The sequence below is a fragment of the Terrapene carolina genome, unplaced genomic scaffold (genome assembly GCF_002925995.2).
Source record: "Terrapene carolina triunguis isolate 2854851 unplaced genomic scaffold, T_m_triunguis-2.0 Scaffold231, whole genome shotgun sequence".
Taxonomy (NCBI): Eukaryota; Metazoa; Chordata; order Testudines; family Emydidae; genus Terrapene; species Terrapene triunguis.
Window position 1 is genome coordinate 13805568 of NW_020664582.1, and position 21648 is coordinate 13827215.

Genomic DNA, 21648 nt, shown 5'->3' on the forward strand with positions numbered 1-21648 from the left:
AAAATTAAAAAAAAAAAAAAAAAAAAAAAAAAAAAAAAAAAAAAAAAAAAAAAAGAGTATTCTTATTGAAGTAGCAATTTAAAACAGAGTTTAATACAATTATAAGAGTCATTTAGGAATAAAACAGTGCATATTACATTTATTAAACTAGACCACTATAAGTTAAGATATTTCAAACAAAAAAGTCAAAAAGACTTACATGGGTAACATGCAAAGTATATATTATATTTTATAATATAATGAAGTTGCTAATATGACCTTTCATACTTCAGGACATAAACCAACCACTAACTGGTAGCATTAGGAAGAAACTTCCTCTATGGACAGATTATTCCATATTGTCTATTAGTGAGATTCCTGCAAAATATTGGACGAGGTGAATCACTGGTCTAAGTCAGCACAAGTCCTGTACCTTTAAAATTCTTTTTCCATCTGTGGCACAATGTAAGTGACTTTGTAAGGGGACTTCAGAATATTTTAAGTAACTACAGTGAATAAACAGTACATCAAAGAGTACATTTTTATCTGGTATCTGCGGTGTAAGATCAGCATTTTCATTATAAACTACTTTAGTGCCTTAGATTTTACTACAGGTAAGTGTACATATTAAACAAATAAAATGTGTGCAAGTAGCCGCACAAGATGTGTCGTTATACAAGGTATCTAATTCACCTTAAGTGTGTCATAAAACAGTGCACTAAGGGCTTTCAACCGCTGTGAAATGCATTATTCACTTTTAGAAAAGTGCTAAATCTAAAAAAATGCAACCAAGCTTAAGAAAACTATTTTAAGAGCAATAATATTTGATATTCAAGGTTTTAATTATTCAAATGACTGACACTACTACTGAAAAAATTCTATGGTCTAAACTCAACGTGCTCCTAATTTAGTTTTAAATTCTGAAAAATTTTAAATTTTAAAAGTAAAACAGGAAACAGTATTAAGAAACTTTTACCATTGTTTTGTTTTAAATGAACTCAATCTAGAAAGTTAAAACAATGGTCTGAAGTTCTATCCAGGGATTGCCTTGTTACTACATTTTGATTAAATTGTGAGACTAAGTTACAAGAACTAGTTAAAAAAAGGTCAACTATAGCACATTAAATATAGCCACTGTAAGGAATCTAATATTCTCTCAGATCAAGAAATAGTTTTGGAAGTACTGCTCATACTCTTCAATCAAACTGGGGGGAGGGATAGCTCAGTGGTTTGAGCACTGGCCTGCTAAACCCAGGGTTGTGAGCTCAATCCTTAAGGGGGCCATTTAGGAATCTGAGGCAAAAATCTGTCAGGGGACTGGACTCGATGACTCTAGGAGACAGGTATATCTCCATATAATAAACTCAATAAAAAGGGGCACAGGGTGTGAACACGTGGAGTTTGATTCTTAAATTATCTTCTGAGATAGTTTACATCAAATCAAATGCTGATGCCTCAGATAAGTCAACTGCCTCTGATATTTTTCTAATAGCTGCCAGATGATAGTTTAATCGTTGCAAATAAGACTGCCACAATCTTTATTAACTGGGAAAAAGAGAATACCATTTCATCTCTCAAGTGATTATGTAGCTAGAATTACGATACAAGTTACAGTGTTGTACACTAGCTAAAAATCATAAAATGAAAAGTAAGCTAGGGCCTGATCTTAGGGTTCTACATTTCTCCTGCTCTGACTGATTATTACTATCAAGCAACCAAAGGAGTACATCTTGTTTTTGGTGTCTCATCAACTATTGCAGAACTCTGCAAAATTGTCAGAGCTTTGAAAAGATCTTTGTTATTTACCTTTAACTTCAAACTGTATTCGTTATATACTTTGTTTCATGAGAGAATCCCTAGTATGTAGGGTATAAAGTGTAAAGAACATTTTAATTCCCTTAACTTACCTATGTTTTCGCAGATATGTTTCTAATGTTTCTAAAAGACAACTAGAATCAATTAAAACTACTTCATCCCTGCATTCTTGGGACATGAGTTCCCACACATCCATCCAACAACCCCTGCAGAAAGAAACATAACATACCAATTAAAAACAAAAACTGCACATTAGTTTCTTTTGAGAGAGGGAGAAAGGAAAACAGTAGTGTTATTTTTCTTTAATTATTTTACCTGGCAGCTCCCTGGAAAGGTCCATAGTGGAAAGTGATCCTACATTTGCTCTCCTTCCTGTTGTCTTCACTATTTTTCTTATCTGCACCTAATTTCTCTGTACTGAGTGTGCTATTGCTCCCTTCACTGTAGCATAGTATTAAAAAAAAATTACAGCTATATAATGTCTAGAGTAAACTAAAATGTCTTCCTGAAACATGCTATCAAAATCCTACAGTTAGCTAATTTAGTTTGAATCCTATATATTCCAAGATACAGGAAAGCATTGCACCTCCCAGAAAAATTATTATTCTTCCACAAAATTAGTGACAAGATCAAATGGAATTTGTTTTCTGCAGGAATCATGATCTCAATGACAAGTTGTAGGTAACATTCCCCCCTCCCCCAATCAAGTACCACTTTTGATGTAAAGTATCTATAAAACTTTATTTCCACAGCAAACGGATACTTAGTTTGCAATCTGAAATTAAGACATGCTTCAACACCATTATCAACTACTTCAAGTTCAAAGCTAAAACACCATATTTCAGTTATCTTTAACAGCATACATTTGCTGAAATAGTCAGCAGTTGTATGGCAAAGAAGAAACAAACAACAATTCACTTTTACTTAAGGGCTTGCTGACTCTTGGAAGTTTACCAAAATAGCTATTTGGGAACAATTATTCTGGAAATTTTATTTCTGTATAAATTCCAGCATTAATACTCCTATGGACCAAAAGGATTAATCTAAATCAGAAAAAGACGTGCTTATTCCAGAATAAGGGTATGTCAACACTACACAAGCATTACAGCAGCACAGCTGCAGCTATGCCGCTCTAATGCAGACACTCACTACGACAATGGAAAGGATTTTCGGTCGCTATAGTAAATCCACCCTGTTGAGAGGCAGTAACTATGTCAACAGAAAAATTCTTCCAAAGTGGGACAACCTAACTATGTCGCACAAGGAGTGATTTTTTTCCATAGCTCTAAGAGATACAGCTAGGTCTACCTAAGTTTTAGGTGTAGACCAGGCCTACAAGTGTCCACACTGGGGCTTTTGTCAAAAATAACTATTTTAGAACAGTTCTTTTGATAAAATTCCAAGTGTAAGTAATCCTTAAGATTGGAAGAGGAGTCCAAGTTATCTTCTGAGCCCCAAAGGGAACACAGTAATGATATGCCTTTTACAATTCAATAGATGGTATGACTATAGGCTCCTAACTACTTGTCAGCCAATAACCACAGTAGTTGACTACTTGTAATTACAACTACAAATTTAGTATGTTATTGAAAACTAATTAAAACTCCAAGTTAAATCTTATATATAATATGCATTATGCAAAGCTGTGATTATCTTATTTAAAGGCAAGACTTCTTGCAAAGAAAAAATAAAATCAGTCAGAAGTTACTTTAAAGATCATTCACAACTACATATTCTTGGAGAGACACGTAAATTCTATCCCACCTCCTCATTTAGGCTATTAATACATTTGCCTTCATTCAAAACTGCAGATTTAGTTGGGTTGATAGCAATACTGCTAGTACCGGATGATTTCTGCACTATATAATAGTATACGCAGTACTATATTGAGCAGTATATTTTAAGCAAACTGCAAGCTATGTAATTTAAACAGCCTACACAGGTTGTCTACATAAAGCATTATCTGACAGAGTTGGAAGCCTCAATTTGCATACTATGGATATATAGATAGATATAGTTATATATAAATAAATAAATGCGAGTTGAGAGAGCTAAGGCAAAATTTTAATTACGTTCATGTATGAACCATTCTGTTTCATAATCCTCTTTGGTCTGACTCAACCTGAGAATAAGATATATATTCATTTATTAGAGAAAAAGCTGCTTTTGAGGATTCATCTTACAGAAATCAACTTTAGTCTTTTGCACATTGTTTTCATATTCCCTTGGATTTGCTATAGGGGTGAGCCTCCGAAGAGAGCCCCCCTATAGCAAATCCAAGCTCTAGCTTCTATACCTCTGCTTATGCAACAAAACAGTATGTACTACCAATTATATTTCTCTTTATTGAAATATTTAATCTGGTCAGAGATGGAACTAATGACTAGCTACTATTATCTCAAGTTCAAAACAAAAACAAACAAAAAAAAGGAAAAAACAGTATCAATTTTAAGTATCAGAGGGGTAGCCGTGTTTGGTGCTTTTTACAGATCCAGACTAAGAGTCCTGTGGCACTTTATAGACTTACAGATGTATTGGAGCATAAGCTTTTGTGGGTGTGTCATGCATCTGACGAAGTGGGTATTCACCCACGAAAGCTTATGCTCCAATACATCTGTTAGTCTATAAGGTGCCACAGAACTCTGTTGCTTTTTACAGTATCAATTTTATTTCCCTCCTCCCACCCAGCCTCTCAGAGAATGGACATAATAAATGAAAGACAAGTTTGTGTTTAAAAAAAAAAGTTTGTCCTACAATCTGAAACTTCTGATCAAGCTCTGACATGTTGTTTACTCTGCTAAAGACAGAACATAACTGATACTGACAAGGTTCCAATACATTCCAATGAGGGATAACATTCTCATAGACTTTATAAGGCCAGAAGGGACCATCACGATCATGTAGTCTGACCTTCTGCACATTACGGGCCCCCGAACCTCACCCCACCCACTCCTGTCATAGGCCCATAACATCTGGGTGAGTTAGTGAAATCCTCAAATCATGATCTAGACTTCAAGTTACGAAGAGTCTACCATTTATCCTAGTTCAAAACAAGCAAGCTTTCAAACTGTAGAGGAAGACAAAAAAACAGGGTCTCTGCCAGTCTGACCTAGGGAAAATTCCTTCCTGACCTCAAATAGGGCGAACAGTTAGATCTTGAGCATGTGGGAAAGACCCACCAAACAGACACCTGGGAAAGAATTCTCTAGAAACTCAAAGTTCTCCCCATTTACTAGCCTCTCTCTAGCCACCAGTTATTTACGAATAGCAATTGCACATGAGCCACATGCCATTGTGGGCAACTGCATCATATCACCCCCTCTATGAACTTAACAAGTTTAGTCTTGAAAAAAGTGCTGTATACACGGGGAGTTCAGTTGGTATAACTGCCTTGCTCAAGGGTATGGATTAACGTATAATTATATCAAGGTAAGTCTGTAGTGTAGACCCAGGCTGTTACATTGACATGCTTTGCAGACTGTTATTACACCATTCAACTTAGCAAAGTAAATCCCATCTAACTAGAGATTCAGTTTATCTTATTTATTCACTTGAATTGTTTTTAAAATCAAAAGACCACCACCTAATATGGAAACAAGCAAGATAACATGAATGGCAAGATGTCATAGCAGCTGCCAACTAGTAAATTTTACAGCTAAAAAACCAACTATATTTTGAAGTGTGTACACACCTATGATGGTAGACAGAACTCATGAATTTTAGGGATTTCTAATAATTCAAGCTCTGCACATTTCAAATGAGCCAAATATTATTATGCCATCACCTTTTGAATACATGATATGGTTAACTAGACTTGAGTCTATTTATACAAACATACTATGTATTCAATTCTATACGTTTATTCATAAAATGGTGCGTATCTGCATTCAATTAATCTTGCACACTTTCACACAGATGTATGAAAGACTTTCCGAAAGGTTCTACAAGCACAATTATACAAACACATGAAAACTGATCTAATTTAATCTTTATTACACATTATCTTTTATATCAGCAGCAGTGCCTAGGGGCCAACCAAGAGTGAGACCCTGCAGTGCTAGGTACCGTACCAAAAACACACACCTGAAAGACAGTTGCTGTGCTGAAGATATTATCTAAACAGACCAGACAAAGGGTATGAGAAAGAGATACAACATATAAGCAGAGCTGACTGAATGGTGGTTTGCAACTGTAATGTTCATATCATGATTTCCCCCCCCCCCCAAAGAATTGGGGTTGGTTTTCCCCCCCCCCCCCAATTCTTTCCCCGGGGTCAAAAAAATCCAGCCACATAAAGATGCAATATCTAGCAAACAGCTGTGATAAAAAAGGGATTAGCAATTCAGTAGACTATATTAAGAGAATCAGGGCTACTAATATGCATTACATACACATCAGAGCTCTGACCAGGGGTTTGGGGACTAAGTTAGGCCTAATTGTTTATTAAGAAAAAGATTCAGTGGTCATGTTGGAGAGAAAATATTTCAAGCCAATGTGAGAATAGCTACCTGGGCAGAGGGACTGTGACAATAGACTGAGCCACTCAGAACAGTTTGTCTTCATTCATTTGATACTGACATCATATTTGTTAAGAGTGGAGACAATAGAAATCTGCAATAACTCCACACCCCACCTGAAATACCCGCAGGATTTAACATGAGGAAGTGGGATACGATTGCAATCCTGCATGTTGCTACTCCCAGATTTTCAACTTTGATATTTTGTGGCAAGTAGTCTTGCCCAAAAATACTGAGCTTACTGAACCAAACTGACTGTTGCTTTAAACAAGTATTATAATCCATAAAAAACAATCATGGGAGTCTAACACACTAGCTGACAGCAATATAAACAATCACTTTTAGCTCAGATTTGCACGACAGCAGAAAACAATTATGGGAATGTTCTGTACAACAGTTAACTATTTGCATATATAAAGACTTATTTAACATTTAAATTATAGTAGTGCATAGATTCCAGTAAGTCTGGGAGCCCATTATGTAAACCCTTTACGAATAAGAAAGGACAGTCCTGGCTTCAAAGAGCTTATGGCGCTATTCCTAGGAAAGACCTGGTAAAAGAGGGAATTTTCCTCACAATTTTCATAATTATGCAATTTTTTGTGAAGGTAACAAAAAAGTGACCCCCCCCATTCCAAAAATCAGCAAAAAAATTATTTGTCAAATTAAAAAATGTTTATATTGTTAGTTTGAAACAATATTTCATATCACTAGGTTTAAGATGTCCATGCATTGGTTGGAGTGGTTAAGTGGACTGGATAAGTGAACATATCTGGGTTTCGAATTAACATTGAGCAACATAATGGGGTTCACACCACTGTACAATTGTTTCAGTTTAACAGCAGACTGAATCCCCCCCCAGTAAATTGGCTTGCAAAGGTAACAGTAATAGTGTAAGAGAGCTATAAGTTTCACTGTTTAAGTGAAAGACAGACTTTGCTCTATTCCCTGCAAGTGTTCACTTGTGCTGGCTTTCCTACCATGTTTAAGAACAGTTGCACGCTTTAATTTAGCTCCATCCACAATGCTATACGTGTTTTAAAAATACACACACACACACACACACACTATCTATCTATACACACACACACACACACACACACACACACACACACTCACCTTTTAAAAATATGGTTTGAAAGCGAATATAGATAGGGCCAAAATTTGTCATAAAACAAGTCTTCAGATTTTTCTGGTGAAGATTTCTACTCTCAAAGTTCACAGACATGAAGTTACAGCAGTGGAATACGACCTTCAAAATAGTTTTATAGCTATAAAATTTTGCTTTTGCTAGGCTGCTAAAAGGGTTTTAGACCTACGCATGCAGTTCCATACTGCATATTGCTGGTCCCCCACTTCTCTGCCTACAAAATTCAGATAAACCTACAGAATTTTCAGTATCTCTTCATGACAACAAATTGTGGAAAAAATACTCGTCTATAATTCTGTTCTTTGAACATTTTTAGATTTTAATGTACACACTGACATAGTATCCAAGTTCTTTTAACTTACCCCAAAGGTTTTGGCTTGTGCGTGTCTAGGGAGTGCAATTGACATCTCTTGTTCTTCTTACTTTTTGGAATTGCATCTATCATATTGTTTAATTTGGACCTATGTAGACATTTCAGAAACTACTTTTAAAATTAAAGTTACAATATTGCAAACAAATCCTTACAAGATTATCCAACAAAAATTAAATGAAAACAGTCTGTTACAGAGATATTATCAGAGATACAAATACTGTTCCACTCTTTTATTAACCCTAAGCTTTTCTTCTTCCTGCCTTCATTACCACCTTTGCCTATATAATGTTTCAGGTAAAGGAAGGGAGGGCAGTAGGCATTTTCCCAACCAACCATTCTAGCAAGCAATACGAAACACAGTCCAATATGCCATCCAGATACAGCTATGCCTTTATTGATAGTAGACACAGAAGAGGTTTTGTTTTCTAAGTCCAACCTTTCCTACACGAAAGGATTCCTTCCTCTCACCCCACCTGCAAACTTACTGTAGTATAAAATTGCAAGAAAATATCATTTGTTTTAATGTTTACAATCTAGAGAAAAAGGAAAATCCTGTTCTACTGTTGCAAGCACTCTTCCTCTAGACATGCCAACAAAAGTCACATATGGCCATTTGGAAGCCATTGGCTAAGAATCTTAATTCTAATCTTGAATCTTTTTCGCAATTGGAAAGAGCAACAAATTCAACTGGTCATCTGAAAGATGAGCAAGTTTAAACTTTAATAGCGTAACAGATCACACAATTTCTAGTTCAGCTTGCTTTCCAGTTAATTAGTAGCTGATCACAGTGCCAATAATACGTTCGTGTCTGTACCAAGACAACTTGGTAAAACATACATGCAGAAGTTAGCTTATTTCTTTCAGAAAGGGGAATGGAAAGAATAAGCTCAGTGACTGTATTTTGATATATCACACTAAGTAGTTTAACTTACCCATGCACATAAAATAGCGTATAAAGCTTCTTTGCATCAGTCATACAGCTTCGAGTTACAGAAAGGACCCCCTTAGGCCCTACCGTAAGGGGCTCAAGTGCTGGATTTCCAGACTCAACAAGCTGGGAAAACAGACGTTCCACACTACGACGACAGCCAACACATGGGACAAGCTGAGAAAGTGCACTCAAGACTTCACGCGATGTCACCATCATGGCAATATTTAGATCCTGCTGTTTAAGCATACTATGTCGCTGAGAGAGAGAGATGCAATGAATTAAGATTTCTAAAGGGTTGATTTTTAAGTTATTATAGAATTCTAGACTTTCACAGTTTTCTTCTTTCAAAATACCTTAGAGTGGATACTGTCTGCAGCCCCAAAATTTCAGGTCACCAGTTCACCACTGGCAAGTTAAATATCATCCCCCCCTTTTTTTTGGGGGGGGGGGGGAAGAGGAAGCAGAGAGAAAAGCCTGGAGCAACATGTGACTAGAAGCATGCCTTTTATTGTCATAGATGCAACTTCTGTCACCAACAGCACTGCTTTAAGTCTTATGGCCCAGCCTTGGAAAAGATAAGGAGGCAATTCCCCCCCAGTCTCCCTCCCCACATCTTTTTGCCAAGAGATGTTGCTACAGCAGAGAACTCACATCTTCACCCGGCCTTATTTCCAAAGGGAAAGACCCATTCCTCTATAAAAAATATTGGGGGATGGGGGAGAGGAAGAAATCTGGATTGGCAAAAGCTCTCTCATTGTGGGACTATTAGATCAGCCTGAGACCTGCAAGACGACTTTAAACCAACAAGTTATAATTTACTACTTGACCTCCTAGTATTTACACTGAAAGAATGTACATTAATTTTGAACCACACAGGTATTCTCTGGTCTCAAACTATGGCAAGTGATTTTCACTTATGGTGAAAGTGTTGAGATTTGAAGTCCTCCGACTAAGAATTCAGGACACACCTAAGGATTTTTTTCTTGAAAACTACATGCACTTCATCTTTGGAAAGAACAGAGTGTACATAAAGGAGCAACAATTGCAATGGGACAAAAGTGTAACGTACACAGTGTCTTTTGGTGCTAGTGCCTGAGAGGCATTTCACTGCACATCAAGCTAGCAGTGTACTTTATCAACATGGTGACGGATACACCTTTGAAGAAATAAGTACCATAAAGCAAGTAACCAGAGAAAGTAAAATCCGGCAAATGGATTGTTTAAACTGACAGGAAGTTAAGGATTGTGTCTTACCTGAATGAACTGCTTTAATTGTGCACCATTATTCTGATGTCCATCAAGGTTTAGCACATTATCAGGAAATTCCATCACCATCTAAACAAGAAAAAAAATAACCTCTCAGAACACAAAAATTCAAACATAATCCAGACCTGACTTTATTCTACTTCCTTTTTAAAAATGCATGTACGGTTGCCTGTTGAATCCTCATTCTTCTCACATTACAATACTGGAAGCTTTAAACATAAGAGTACTCCATACAGAGGTATCAGAATGGTCAGCAAAGCATTCAACTTTGTCTTGCTGCTCTAGAAGACACTTTAGAACATGTGCTTTTCTAAAACATTTCTTTAGGAAGTGGCAACAATCATTAGGTTAGACAGCAATATTTACGTTACTGGACAGTCCCTACCTAAAAGGATAAATGGACACAAGTCAGATATTAGGAATGGCAATATACAAAAACCTGTAAAACACTTCAACCTCCCTGGCCACACAATAGCAGATGTAAAGGTAGCCATCTTACAGCAAAAAAACTTTAGGACCAGACTTCAAAGAGAAACTGCTGAGCTTCAGTTCATTTGCAAATTTGACACCATCAGATCAGGATTAAACAAAGACTATAAATGGCTAGCCAACTACAAAAACAGTTTCTCCTTCCTTGGTGTTCACACCTCAACTGCTAGAAGAGGGCCTCACCCTCCCTGATTGAACTAACCTCGTCATCTCCAGACTGATTCTTGCCAGCATATTTATACCTGCCTCTGGAAATTCCCATTACATGCGTCTGATGAAGTGGGCATTCACCCACGAAAGCTTATGCTCCAATACATTTGTTAGTCTTTAAGGTGCCACAGGACTCTCTGTTGCTTTTTACAGATCCAGACTAACACGGCTACCCCTCTGATACGTTACTAATATGACCTACAACAGTGGTTCTCAACCAGGAGTCTAGGTCCTCCTGGGGAGCCGCGAGCAGCTTTCAGGGGGTCTGCAAACAGGGCCAGTGTTAGACTCGCTGGGGCCCAGGGCAGAAAGCTGAAGCCCCACCACATGGGGCTGAAGTCCAGGGCCCTGAGCCCTGCCATCTGAGGCTAAAGCCAAACTTAGCTTCGCGGGGGCCTCTGTGGCATGGGGCCCCCAGGAAATTGCCCTGCTTGCTACCTGCTCATGCCAGCTCTGGCTTTTATATGCAGAAAACCAGTTGTTGTGGCACAGGTGGACCATGGAGTTTTTAATAGCGGGGGGGAGAGGGGCTTAGAAAGAAAAAGGTTGAGAACCCCAATCTACAATACTTGAAGCAGTGCTTCAAATAAAAAAAACAAACAAAAATTGTTGCAAGGCATTATACCAAGTGATCCAATAGATCAGGGGTAGGCAACCTGCGGCACGCGAGCTGATTTTCAGTGGCACTCACACTGCCTGGGTCCTGGCCACCGGTCTGGGGGGCTCTGCATTTTAATTTAATTTTAAATGAAGCTTCTTAAACATTTTAAAAACCTTATTTACTTTACATACAACAATAGTTTTGTTATACATTATAGACTTCTAGTAAGAGACTTCTAAAAACGTTAAAATATATTACTAGCACGCAAAACCTTAAATTAGAGTGAATAAATGAAGACTCGGCATACCAGTTCTGAAAGGTTGCCGACCCCTGCAATAGATCAACTACAGAAAAAAAAATTATGGAAGCACATGTATGACAGTTTAATCACTTCACAGTCTATTCTTGCAAAGTATCAATTTTAAGAACATTAATTTAACAAGGTATTCCAAAGGCATTTACATTGCTTTGGATCACTGTAGCTGCAATTCTCAAGTGGTTCAAAGCAAGATGTTAATCCCACAGAGCTATGTGATAATTGGTACAATATTTCATACTATTGCTTGCCTAATTACTTACCATGCAGCATGGAAGCCAAAAGCTAGAAAAATAAGGTGATGTGGTATTCACTTACGGTGCCATTTGCTAACAGAGAGCCAAACAACATTACTGTTGTTTAAATAATGAAAAGCACTAAGATCTATTTTGCAACCAAAAATCCAGCAAAATATTTTCTTGTTTACAAAGTGCAAGTTCCCTCAACCCAATTAGTATTTTAAATTTCGATATCACATCATGGATTGGGAGTTTCAACAGGCAATTTTGTTCTACCATTTTAACAAGGGTGCACAAATATTTTGTCTGGAACGATAAAAAAATTTTTTTACCGGCTGCAGTTAAGAGAACACAAGTCTCTTCCTTTAGTATTCAAATTGCTATTCCCTGCCTTCATCCCATTCCACAAGAGAGAGAGAGAGAGAACTGGACTCCTTCATAGGTACAATTAAGATATGTCTCTTCAAAGTTCCTCCAATGTGTATCACAGATAGAGGAGATGCAGAAAACTAATCTGTTAATCTTTTGCAGACAGTCCAAGTTTTGCATTCCTTTAACTTAAACACTATTTAACAAATGTAACATATTACAATTGCACTCTTACTTTAGCAGCTTACCAAATAACAACTAGATTTCTCTCTTATTACCTATGGGCTTTAATTTAATTTAACAACCTTGCAGAGAACATACCAATCCAGCTAACTATAATTACTGAAAGGACTGACGTCCGGATGCTGCAACTGGCTCTAGGTGCATGGATCACTGATTCTTCACAGAGCCCCACTAAAGTAAGTAAGGATCAGCCTGCACAGAGCTCTTTATGGAATCAGGGCCCGCACTAGTTCAAATTCAGTCCCAAACTTAGATTTTTATTTAAAACAAGGACGTTTCTATCCAATGGAAACAATTTTTTAAACAAGAAACCTGCTTCAGTGTTTGCATTTCAAACTGCACCATGGAGAGACAAAGAAAGACTGACTAGCAAAAAAAAGTGAAGTTTGCTTAACCGATTTTCATTTTCCAACAGAGAATTGCAAATAAGTCAAATTTATTTTTAAAATTCAGTTTCAGTAAGCTAACGTGTGGGAAAAAACCCTGTAATTTAACAGAAATCTGTTGTTACCCTCCCTTTAAATTGGACTAGTGGCTGAACTAACATGTCAACTCTAAAAATGAAGTAGTTTGCTTCCATTTTCCTTTTCACCAACTCTTTTGCCACTAATTGGCTAGAGAAGAGGGCAGCAATCTTCTGAAATCCTCATTCTACTTCTGCTTCCCCCACAAATACTGAAACAAACTCCAGAGCACTGATGCATCTCCCTTTAGAGCCAGCCAATACTGCTCTTTCAGCTAGAAAGAGGTTTATTTGAATGATATCATCTGTTCTCCCAGCCTTGAAAGCACCTTTGTCCCATTCTAATACATGCTAACATTAGAACACTAATGCTTCGTTCTATTCTTTACGGGATTCTGTTTTACTACCCTGTGCCATTTTTTTGCCCCTCCTTTGGTCCCACTTTACATTGTAGAACTGATGAATGAAATTGTTTTTAATTGTTCACTTTATTAATGTAACTTCATAAGTAAAGTTTTATGAATGAAACAACATTCATTCATAAAACTGGTTACCCCAATAACTGGCTAACTGACAATTAAGATGCTTGTTAAGAGCCATAGCTGTTCAGCCAGTTGCCCTTGTAAGTTTCACTGTCAATCCAATTCCTGCTTAAATCACTGAGACTTGCACTGTTTCAGTATTGGAACTTCTGTTCACTGTTTGCCATCCACTACACTTGTCTATATTGGAACTTCTGTTCACTGTTTGCCATATTGTAATTCAAACCCCATTTTAAAACTCTTACTCCATTTTGTAAGCTTGCTGCAACCTTCATTTTTGCAAAACCCTGCTGTAATCTTATTAGTTTAGTTTAGATGTGTGAATGAGGTATGTATGGATGATGGAATCAACCTCCAGCACCAGCCTGTCCTGATGAAATAAAGTTCAAACTCCAAAGGCCGAAGATGCAGACAAGAGCCCTAACAAAGTAAGGGCTTGGCTACACTTACGCGGTAGTTCGGCGGCTGGCAATCCAACGTCCGGGTTCGATTTATCGCGTCTTGTCTGGACGCGATAAATCGAACCCAGAAGTGCTCGCCGTCGACTCCGGTAATCCTGCTCGGCGAGAGCAGTACGCGGAGTCGACGGGGGAGCCTGCCTGCTGCGTCTGGACCGCGGTAAGTCCGAACTAAGGTACGTCGACTTCAGCTACGTTATTCACGTAGCTGAAGTGGCGTACCTTAGTTCAAATTGGGGGGTTAGTGTAGACCAGGCCTAAGAGTCCACCCTAAAAAGAAAAGAACAAAGGTACAATAGAAGGAAGATCAAAGCCAGGTCCGAGGCTGAAAGTCATGTCTGCAATTGATGGGTGATCAATCACCAAACCCAGAGGCAGCGTGACACAGCAAGACCTATAGACTCTGGATTCAAACTAAAGCCTACAAAAAAGGATGGGTGAGATGGAAGACTTTGGAGGGTAACATTCTGCTGCCAACATGGAAGGGCATCGGTGCATGCCCAGCAGAGACCCAGCCCTTCCTTGTGCCCGGCTTCCCTGGCCAGTTAGCTGCCACAAGCTACGAACCCAAGCCACAAACTCAAGCTACATTCAGGACTGGTAACTATCTAGCAGCTGCAGAACATTTGATGTGTGTGAGTGTGTGTGTCTGTATATACATAGGTATTAGATATTAGTTATTGGTCATAAATCAAATTGTGTCATCATAATAAATGTGGCATTTTTGTCTTGCCCCCTGAAACGATCCTGTGTAGTTTTGTCTGCAAAACAACATGCCCCTGTGGTCCATAACACTTTGTGAGCAGCAGCATGTCAGTTTTTGGTGCAGGATTGTGGGTTTCCTATATTTACTATGTTTGTATAGTGCCTGACAATGGCCAACCTGGTTGAGGCCTGTAGGCGCTACTGGAATATAAATAATTGTTCCCTGCACCCATATATCCTCTGCCAGTTAATGCCACATATGGTATGCAATCATGCTGCACAAAGCAATTTACACCATCCGCCTGAAACTAACAATCTTTGTCAGTGTTGATATCATACTCCAACTGAGAATGTGCTATGTACCAGAGTACCAGCATGTTCTGCTGCTATTAGTGAAGAAAGACCAATAAGTAATTTCTGTCTTCCACCCCAACATCAGAGGATGCCCATATTGGCCAAACCGGACAGTCTCCACACAAAAGAATAAATGAACACAAATCTGACATCAGGAATCATAACATTCAAAAACCAGTAGGAGAACACTTCAACCTCTCTGGCCATTCAGTAATAGATTTAAAGGTGGCAATTTCTCTGGCCATTCAGTAATAGATTTAAAGGTGGCAATTTTGCAACAGAAAAGCGTCAAAAACAGACTCCAACGAGAAACTGCTGAACTTGAATTGATATACAAACTAGATACTATCAATTTAGGCTTAAATAGAGACTAGGAATGGCTGAGCCATTACACACATTGAATCTATTTCCCCCATGTTACCTATCCTCACAGCTTCTTGTCAAACTGTCTTAAATGGGCTAGCTTGATTATCACTACAAAAGGGTTTTTTTTCCTCCTGCTGAGAACAGTTCATCTTAATTAATTAGCCTCTTAGAGTTGGTTGGGCAACTCCCACCTTTTCATGTTCTCTGTATGTATATAGATCTCCTCACTACATGAGCAGTACAGTGAAACTGTCAAAGATCAAGTCAGTTCAAGCAGCTTTTGGATGAAGTTCTATGGACAGGAGCAACAGCAACCACAGTTCCTGAGGTACTGAAATGGAAGAGCAGGTCCCCACAGTACCAAATCAAACCCATCCCCTCTAGAAATCATATAGAGTATGTTATTTTCATAAACCGAACAGGTAAATTATTTTAAACTTTCAGCAATTTCTCTTTATGAGAGGACAGGACACCTAAGCTAGTGCACTGTTCATTTAAGGGAGCAAAATGATACTGCATCTGTGCAGCTTCTATGCCACTTTATCATTATTCCAAGATGACGTAGTAAGTTTCTACCACATTTTAGTTCAAACACACATTTACCAATTTGGGGTCATTTTGATACTTTGTATCTAAATGTCTGTTAGAATTTAAGTTTGCATAATGACTTACACAGATGCAGATCTTCTCCATCATCTATGTTTTTAAGCAAGTTTTTGACGGGTTACTACAAGCCTGTTTATATCAAATTAACACACTTATTTGATACTTTTTTTTTTAAAGTTAAAAGTTAAAGCACTAGAGCTAAGCTTTGCAGACAACTGCAGAACATGCACTACTTTTTCTTAAGTATTTGAAAACTTATTATAGATACTTAAGACCTAGGGGAAAAAGAAACAAAACAAAAAAAAACAAACAAACACACACCCAAGGAGACCACCCAACTACTATTCCCATTACTGTTAAAGAGACACTTCTAGCATACGTAGAAACATGAATTTTTTGTGTGACTCAATAGTGGTAATGGAATGAGAATTGGACCAATAGTAATGTCTCTATATAATGAGAATGACGGTACTTATACAAATACCTTTCATCTAAAGGGATCAAAAAACAATTTACAGCTATATACAGGAACCTCTTCAATCACAACTGTAGCCTACCCTCGTTAAAAGCACGACAGTCTGATGGCACTGAACAACACTAACCGTTTAGGACAGGAAGAGAAAAATATTTCAGCCCACTAAAATAAGAAGGTTTCAGAGTAGCAGCCGTGTTAGTCTGTATCCGCAAAAAGAACAGGAGTACTCTCTAAGGTGCCACAAGTACTCCTGTTCTTTTTGTAAAATAAGAAGGAATTTTAGGTAAGCAAAATTTAAATTACCCAAATTGTGACTTAGCCAGGACAGCAAGACTTCCCTGGCAAGTCTGTATTTCGTTTTGGTCATTATACTTCAAAAGACACAGGAGAAATAGAAGAGGTCTAGAGAGGTAACAAATGCTTAGAAACAGAAAGAGCCTTCCATACGAAGAGACTGAACTATTTAGTTCAGAGAGGAGAAATGAGTATACAAAATACTTAATAGCTAAAATACAGCACATCAGGCACTCCTGTTCATTGTCTCATAATACAAGCCAGGATAATCACCGAAATAGAAAAAACAGGAATTTAACACAGATAAAAGGAAACTTTTAACACAATGCATAATTAGCATATATCATCCACTGTCACCAGATATGTCAAGGCCAACAACTGAACAGGATTAAAAAAAGGAGGACATTAATATGGATCAGACTATCCACAGTTCCATTAGATTCGATAAAAAGAAAATTAGGGATAAAGTCTCATGCTTCATGGCTAAGGCAAATACTAAACAGCTATCAGGGGGTAGCCGTGTTAGTCTGTATCTACAAAAACAACAAGGAGTCTGGTGGCACCTTAAAGACTAACAGATATCTGTTAGTCTTTAAGGTGCCACCAGACTCCTTGTTGTTTTTACTAAACAGCTAGTGTTATGAAGACACTTCCTCTATAGGCACCTTGTGCCACAGTTTACATTCAGTTCATTTTCTTGCACCTTCCACTGAAGCACGCAACACTAAGTCAGAGAGAGGCTCCCAAACCAGAGTCCCCCAGATCACATTCAGTTAATTTTACTGCATTCACCAGATAGAGGAAAGGAAAAATAAACCACATGACTGTAGATTTTAAACATTAGAATAGAGCATTGAGAGACAGGACAACCAAACTATCAAGCAATTACAAGGAGAACTGTACAAAGGATAATGTTCTGATGCAGGACCTAAACAACATCAACGTCCCTAAATTGTTCTATTTTAAATGCAAATGTACCACCAATCCACTTAATCCTCTTCTCACTTATTTTAAAATGTGATTTATATTTGGCCAACCTCGTTTGGTACCTTAGTTTCATGATTCACTAATTATATTAATCCTACATTATTTAAAGATTGCTTTGCCTTACTTTTGGGTAGGCTGAGCCACATGCCTACCATCTCTTGGAAATTGTACATACATGGGCCCCAAATAAGCAAAAAGTATTTTCTGATTTGGTCATCTATATTTTTCTGAAGAAGTCTGGTGAAAAATGCATTGCTGCGTTAAGCATAAGTGACTCAAAGCATTATCAATTCCCAAACATTATCGCATTGGGAGAATTCAAAGGAGGAGCCTAAGAGGCACGTCTAAAGAGAAAGGCCTCGCCTAGGAATTGCAACATATCGTCTGCCTATGTTGTAACTGCTAAGTGCTCAGCTAGATACATGAAGATTAGGTGTTACTTGTACAACAGACACTCACTGTAAGGGTGTCATCTATGTAGAGAGGGATCTGCCTCTTTTCGAAGGGAAATTCCTCCTCCCCGTCTCTGCAAACTGCAGCCAGCCGCGCCATCTCTGCTGTTGCTGCTTCCTCCTAGCTTCAGCCTGCAAACAGCCAAGCCCCAGAGAGGTAAATAAGAGCGCTGGTTCTCCAAAACACTTTCACCAGCAGGGAAATGAGTCTGCTTTATCGGGTCGCCTGATTCAACACACTAGAGTGTACATTAAAAATCTCCGCTTTCCAGGCACCAATACAAGAGACACCCTCCGCCCAGGCCCACACCCATTTTCTGTAGTCAGGTCACTGTTTCTGGGTCTGGAAGAAACGGAGATGGAGAAGAGATGGGACTTCAGGTGTAAAGACTGGGAAATGCGACACAGCATGTGGGAGGGGACAGTAGGACTAGGGAGGAGTCAAACCTTGACCCTCTAGTGGGGTATAAGCAAACCAGGGGGAGGCACTGTGGCTGAACATGGAAAGCCTGTCCAGGCCTATCAAGCTCTGACTAGGACTCAACCCCCTTCCCGTGGGATCACTACGAGGGGGGAGAAGAATCCGCCCGGGCTGTCAACGGGCCTGAACTCTCAGCCCACTCGGGAGGGGGGGACCGGGAGGCTCCGCCCATCCCTTGGTGGGGTTCAGCCCCTTCTCGGAGGCGGTCAGCCCCGTGCGGAACCCGCCCGCTGTGGGCACGGGGTGTAGCGCAGCCAGCCCCCCCACCAGCGCGCTTCGCTGCACGGCGGTTATGTAAGGAGCGGAGCGGAGGTTCCTGTCTGCTAAGCACAGACCCCCCCCTCCCGCTCCCGGACGGGGACCCGTCCCCTCCATCGGGCCTCTTCTTCCGAGCGCGTCGCCGCCCCCTCGGGGGCACCGCGAGCGCAGCCCCCGCCCCCTTAACTGCCCCCAGCCCCCGCCAGCTCAGAGCAGCGTCGCCGCCCCGGGGCCCAGTAGCTTCCTCTGCACGCGTCCCACCCACCCGCTCAGGCAACTCCCCGGCCTGGGCGCCGCTGGGGGCAGCGCAGACCGGAGCAGGGATCCGTCAGGCCTTCCCCTGCACCCTCCCCGGCCCCCTTGCACCCGCCTCCCGCAGGCCCTGGCAGGTAGGCCGCCCCCGTCACCCTCCGCGGGCCCTGGCAGGCCGCCCCGCTCGTCACCCGGGGGCCTTTACCGGCTCCTTAGCGAGTCCGCAGCCTTAGGCGCTGTGACAAGCCAGCGGACGGCCCAGGCCCCAGCTACAGCGTCTCCTCAGAGCCGCCCCCTCCCCGCAGGCGGCGGTACCGCTCCGGCCCCGCCTACCTCTCGCGAGAGACCGCGGCCCAACCGCTCCCCACCCCGCCTGAGGAGACCCTCGCCCGGGCCTAGGCCGCCGCCGCCCCTGTCTGAAGGGAGACCCCGCCCTGCTACCCACTACGGGCCCAGGCTCTTCCTGCCCCAGGGCGGTGGAGCGAGTGACCCGCCCAGGCCGCGCCCCCAGCCCTGCCGACCTTTACCTTCCGCCACCGCCTTCTCCTGGGCCTAAGCGCTGGGTTCGGCGTTTACCAGGGGAATGGGGAGCCTCGCAGGTGTCACAAATACCCGCGGGGCCCAGCGCCCGGCTCCCTCCGCCGCCTCGGGAAATAGTCCGGCGGGGGGCGGGGAGTCAGTGCTCCGCTCTCGGGGGCGGGATTGGGGTTAGTGCCCGATGAGCCGCCTCAGTATGAGGGGACTCGGGGCAGCCCCGGGTCAAGGAGAGGCGCGGGGGCAACGCCTGCGAGGCGGGATCAGTCCGCCCCTCCCGTCTCCCCTGAGGCGCTGGCTGAGGAGACGCTCTCCCCTCTGTCCGGGTAAGGGGGGGCACCTCCCTCGTGGGGGGAGACCCTCTGGGAAGAGAGAAGGTGGGGGGCACCCCCCCCCCCCGCGAGAGGGAGGGGCTCACCTGAAGAGGGGTCCACACCCCAGTGAGGGGGGCCTCATGGAGAGTCAGCTACTTATCCACCCTCTGGGGGGACATAGTACAAGGCACCTCCCAGAGACACCCCTGACTTGAAGGCTCTGGTTATGGCAATAAAACTACCAGCAAAATGCTCTAGTGTGGACACAGTTAGATTGGTATTAAAATGCTTATACTGGTGTTGTTTATGGAGTTCCTCTGGCTATAGCACTTATGCTGGTATAACCCTGTCTACACTAGGGCTTTTATTGGCATAGTTATGTTGGTTAAAAAAAAAAATCACACCCTCTCTGACCAGATAGCTATGCCAGTAAAACTTTTATGTGTAGACCAGGTCGAAGGCCCTGTCTTCAGGGGGTAAAAGGCTGGGAAGGTTTTCCATCACGTTAGCTGAGTCGAGTTGGCTTAACATAGTTGAAAAAAGAACAGGAGTACTTGTGGCACCTTAGAGACTAACAAATTTTATTTGAGCCCATGAAAGCTTATGCTCAAATAAATTTGTTAGTCTCTAAGGTGCCACAAGTACTCCTGTTCTTTTTGCGGATACAGACTAACACGGCTGCTACTCTGAAACCTGTCATAGTTGAAAAACTCTCTTAATACCAGTGAGGACACAAACTTTTTAACATGTCTGAAGTTGTGCTACCGCCTAAGCTGTCCCTTGAGCAGTTTATCATGGGTTGCAGGCATGATATTTGCCTTGTCTGTATTAGATTTTTCTAGCATGTGCCAAGGTCACACCTTTAAAACCCAGCTCTAGATGAGGTACTGTGCTACACCACCACCTGCTAACAGGGCTTCTTATGTGTTTGCCTACATTATACAAGTATTAACAGGATTTTTCAGTCAGGTTAAGCTAACACAATTGAAAAACACCCTTGCTCAAAACAGGGCCTAAGGGGAAAGGAAGGGCTGCCTCTCAGAAATACACACACATATCCCCAACCCTTGAAAGAAGACAGGTAAGGCCAGGGTAGTGAGCTCCACCCCAAGAAGATAGCTCTGCACCTCTGGACTTGCAGCATCAGTTATGAAAGTAAAAAAATTGCTTGAGCCCTGGCACCTCTTCCATTACAAATTAAGCACTGGGTGAGACCCTCCCTCCTAGGGGAAATGAAGAGGGTAAGGTGAAACAGAAATTAGAAAGCTAGTAAGGGAAGGAGAGAGAATTGAGGGCTAAAAAGAAAATCCCTGCATTTTATGTGACTGCTGATAAAGGTAGAGGTGAAAATGGGAGTGTGTGGGATAGGGGTTAAAATAAAAACTAGGTTCAATTCCCACCTGATGCCTATTTGCAGCATCACCTGGGACAAGTCAGTTAACTTCTCTAGCCTTGTGTACACCATGAAAAATAGCTGTTGCTGCTAACAGATATTACAATAGTTGCTGCTGAACATGATTAGACTGCACGTGTAGGCAGGAGAAAACTTCAGAACCATTTCCGAAATCATGGCTAAAACGTATACAAACATCAAAATGCAATCTGCGAT

At 40.9% G+C, this 21648-nt stretch overlaps 2 protein-coding genes across 4 annotated transcripts in view; one reads left to right on the top strand and one right to left on the bottom strand.

The window, feature by feature from the left end:
* Nucleotides 1-19741, bottom strand: part of GGNBP2 (gametogenetin binding protein 2) — a 27207-nt gene extending 7466 nt beyond the window's left edge. For 2 of the 3 annotated variants that reach the window (XM_024195379.2, XM_024195375.3), the window contains exons 1-6: nt 19397-19528; nt 18208-18332; nt 10020-10100; nt 8767-9020; nt 7824-7922; nt 1887-2000 (exon numbers count right to left, since the gene is read on the bottom strand). In XM_024195379.2, coding sequence (XP_024051147.2) covers nt 1887-2000; nt 7824-7922; nt 8767-9020; nt 10020-10100; nt 18208-18300 — 641 coding nt within the window. In that variant the 5' untranslated portion in view covers nt 18301-18332; nt 19397-19528. Of the gene's footprint in view, nt 1-1886; nt 2001-7823; nt 7923-8766; nt 9021-10019; nt 10101-18207; nt 18333-19396; nt 19529-19718 lie in introns of those variants that run through there. The other variant, XM_024195377.3, reaches the window with a different exon arrangement.
* MYO19 (myosin XIX) overlaps nt 18277-21648 on the top strand; it is a 43086-nt gene continuing 39714 nt past the window's right edge. Inside the window, exon 1 of the mRNA XM_026656467.1 lies at nt 18277-18357. The gene's annotated coding sequence lies outside the window, so the exon portion shown is untranslated. The remainder of the gene's footprint in view (nt 18358-21648) is intronic.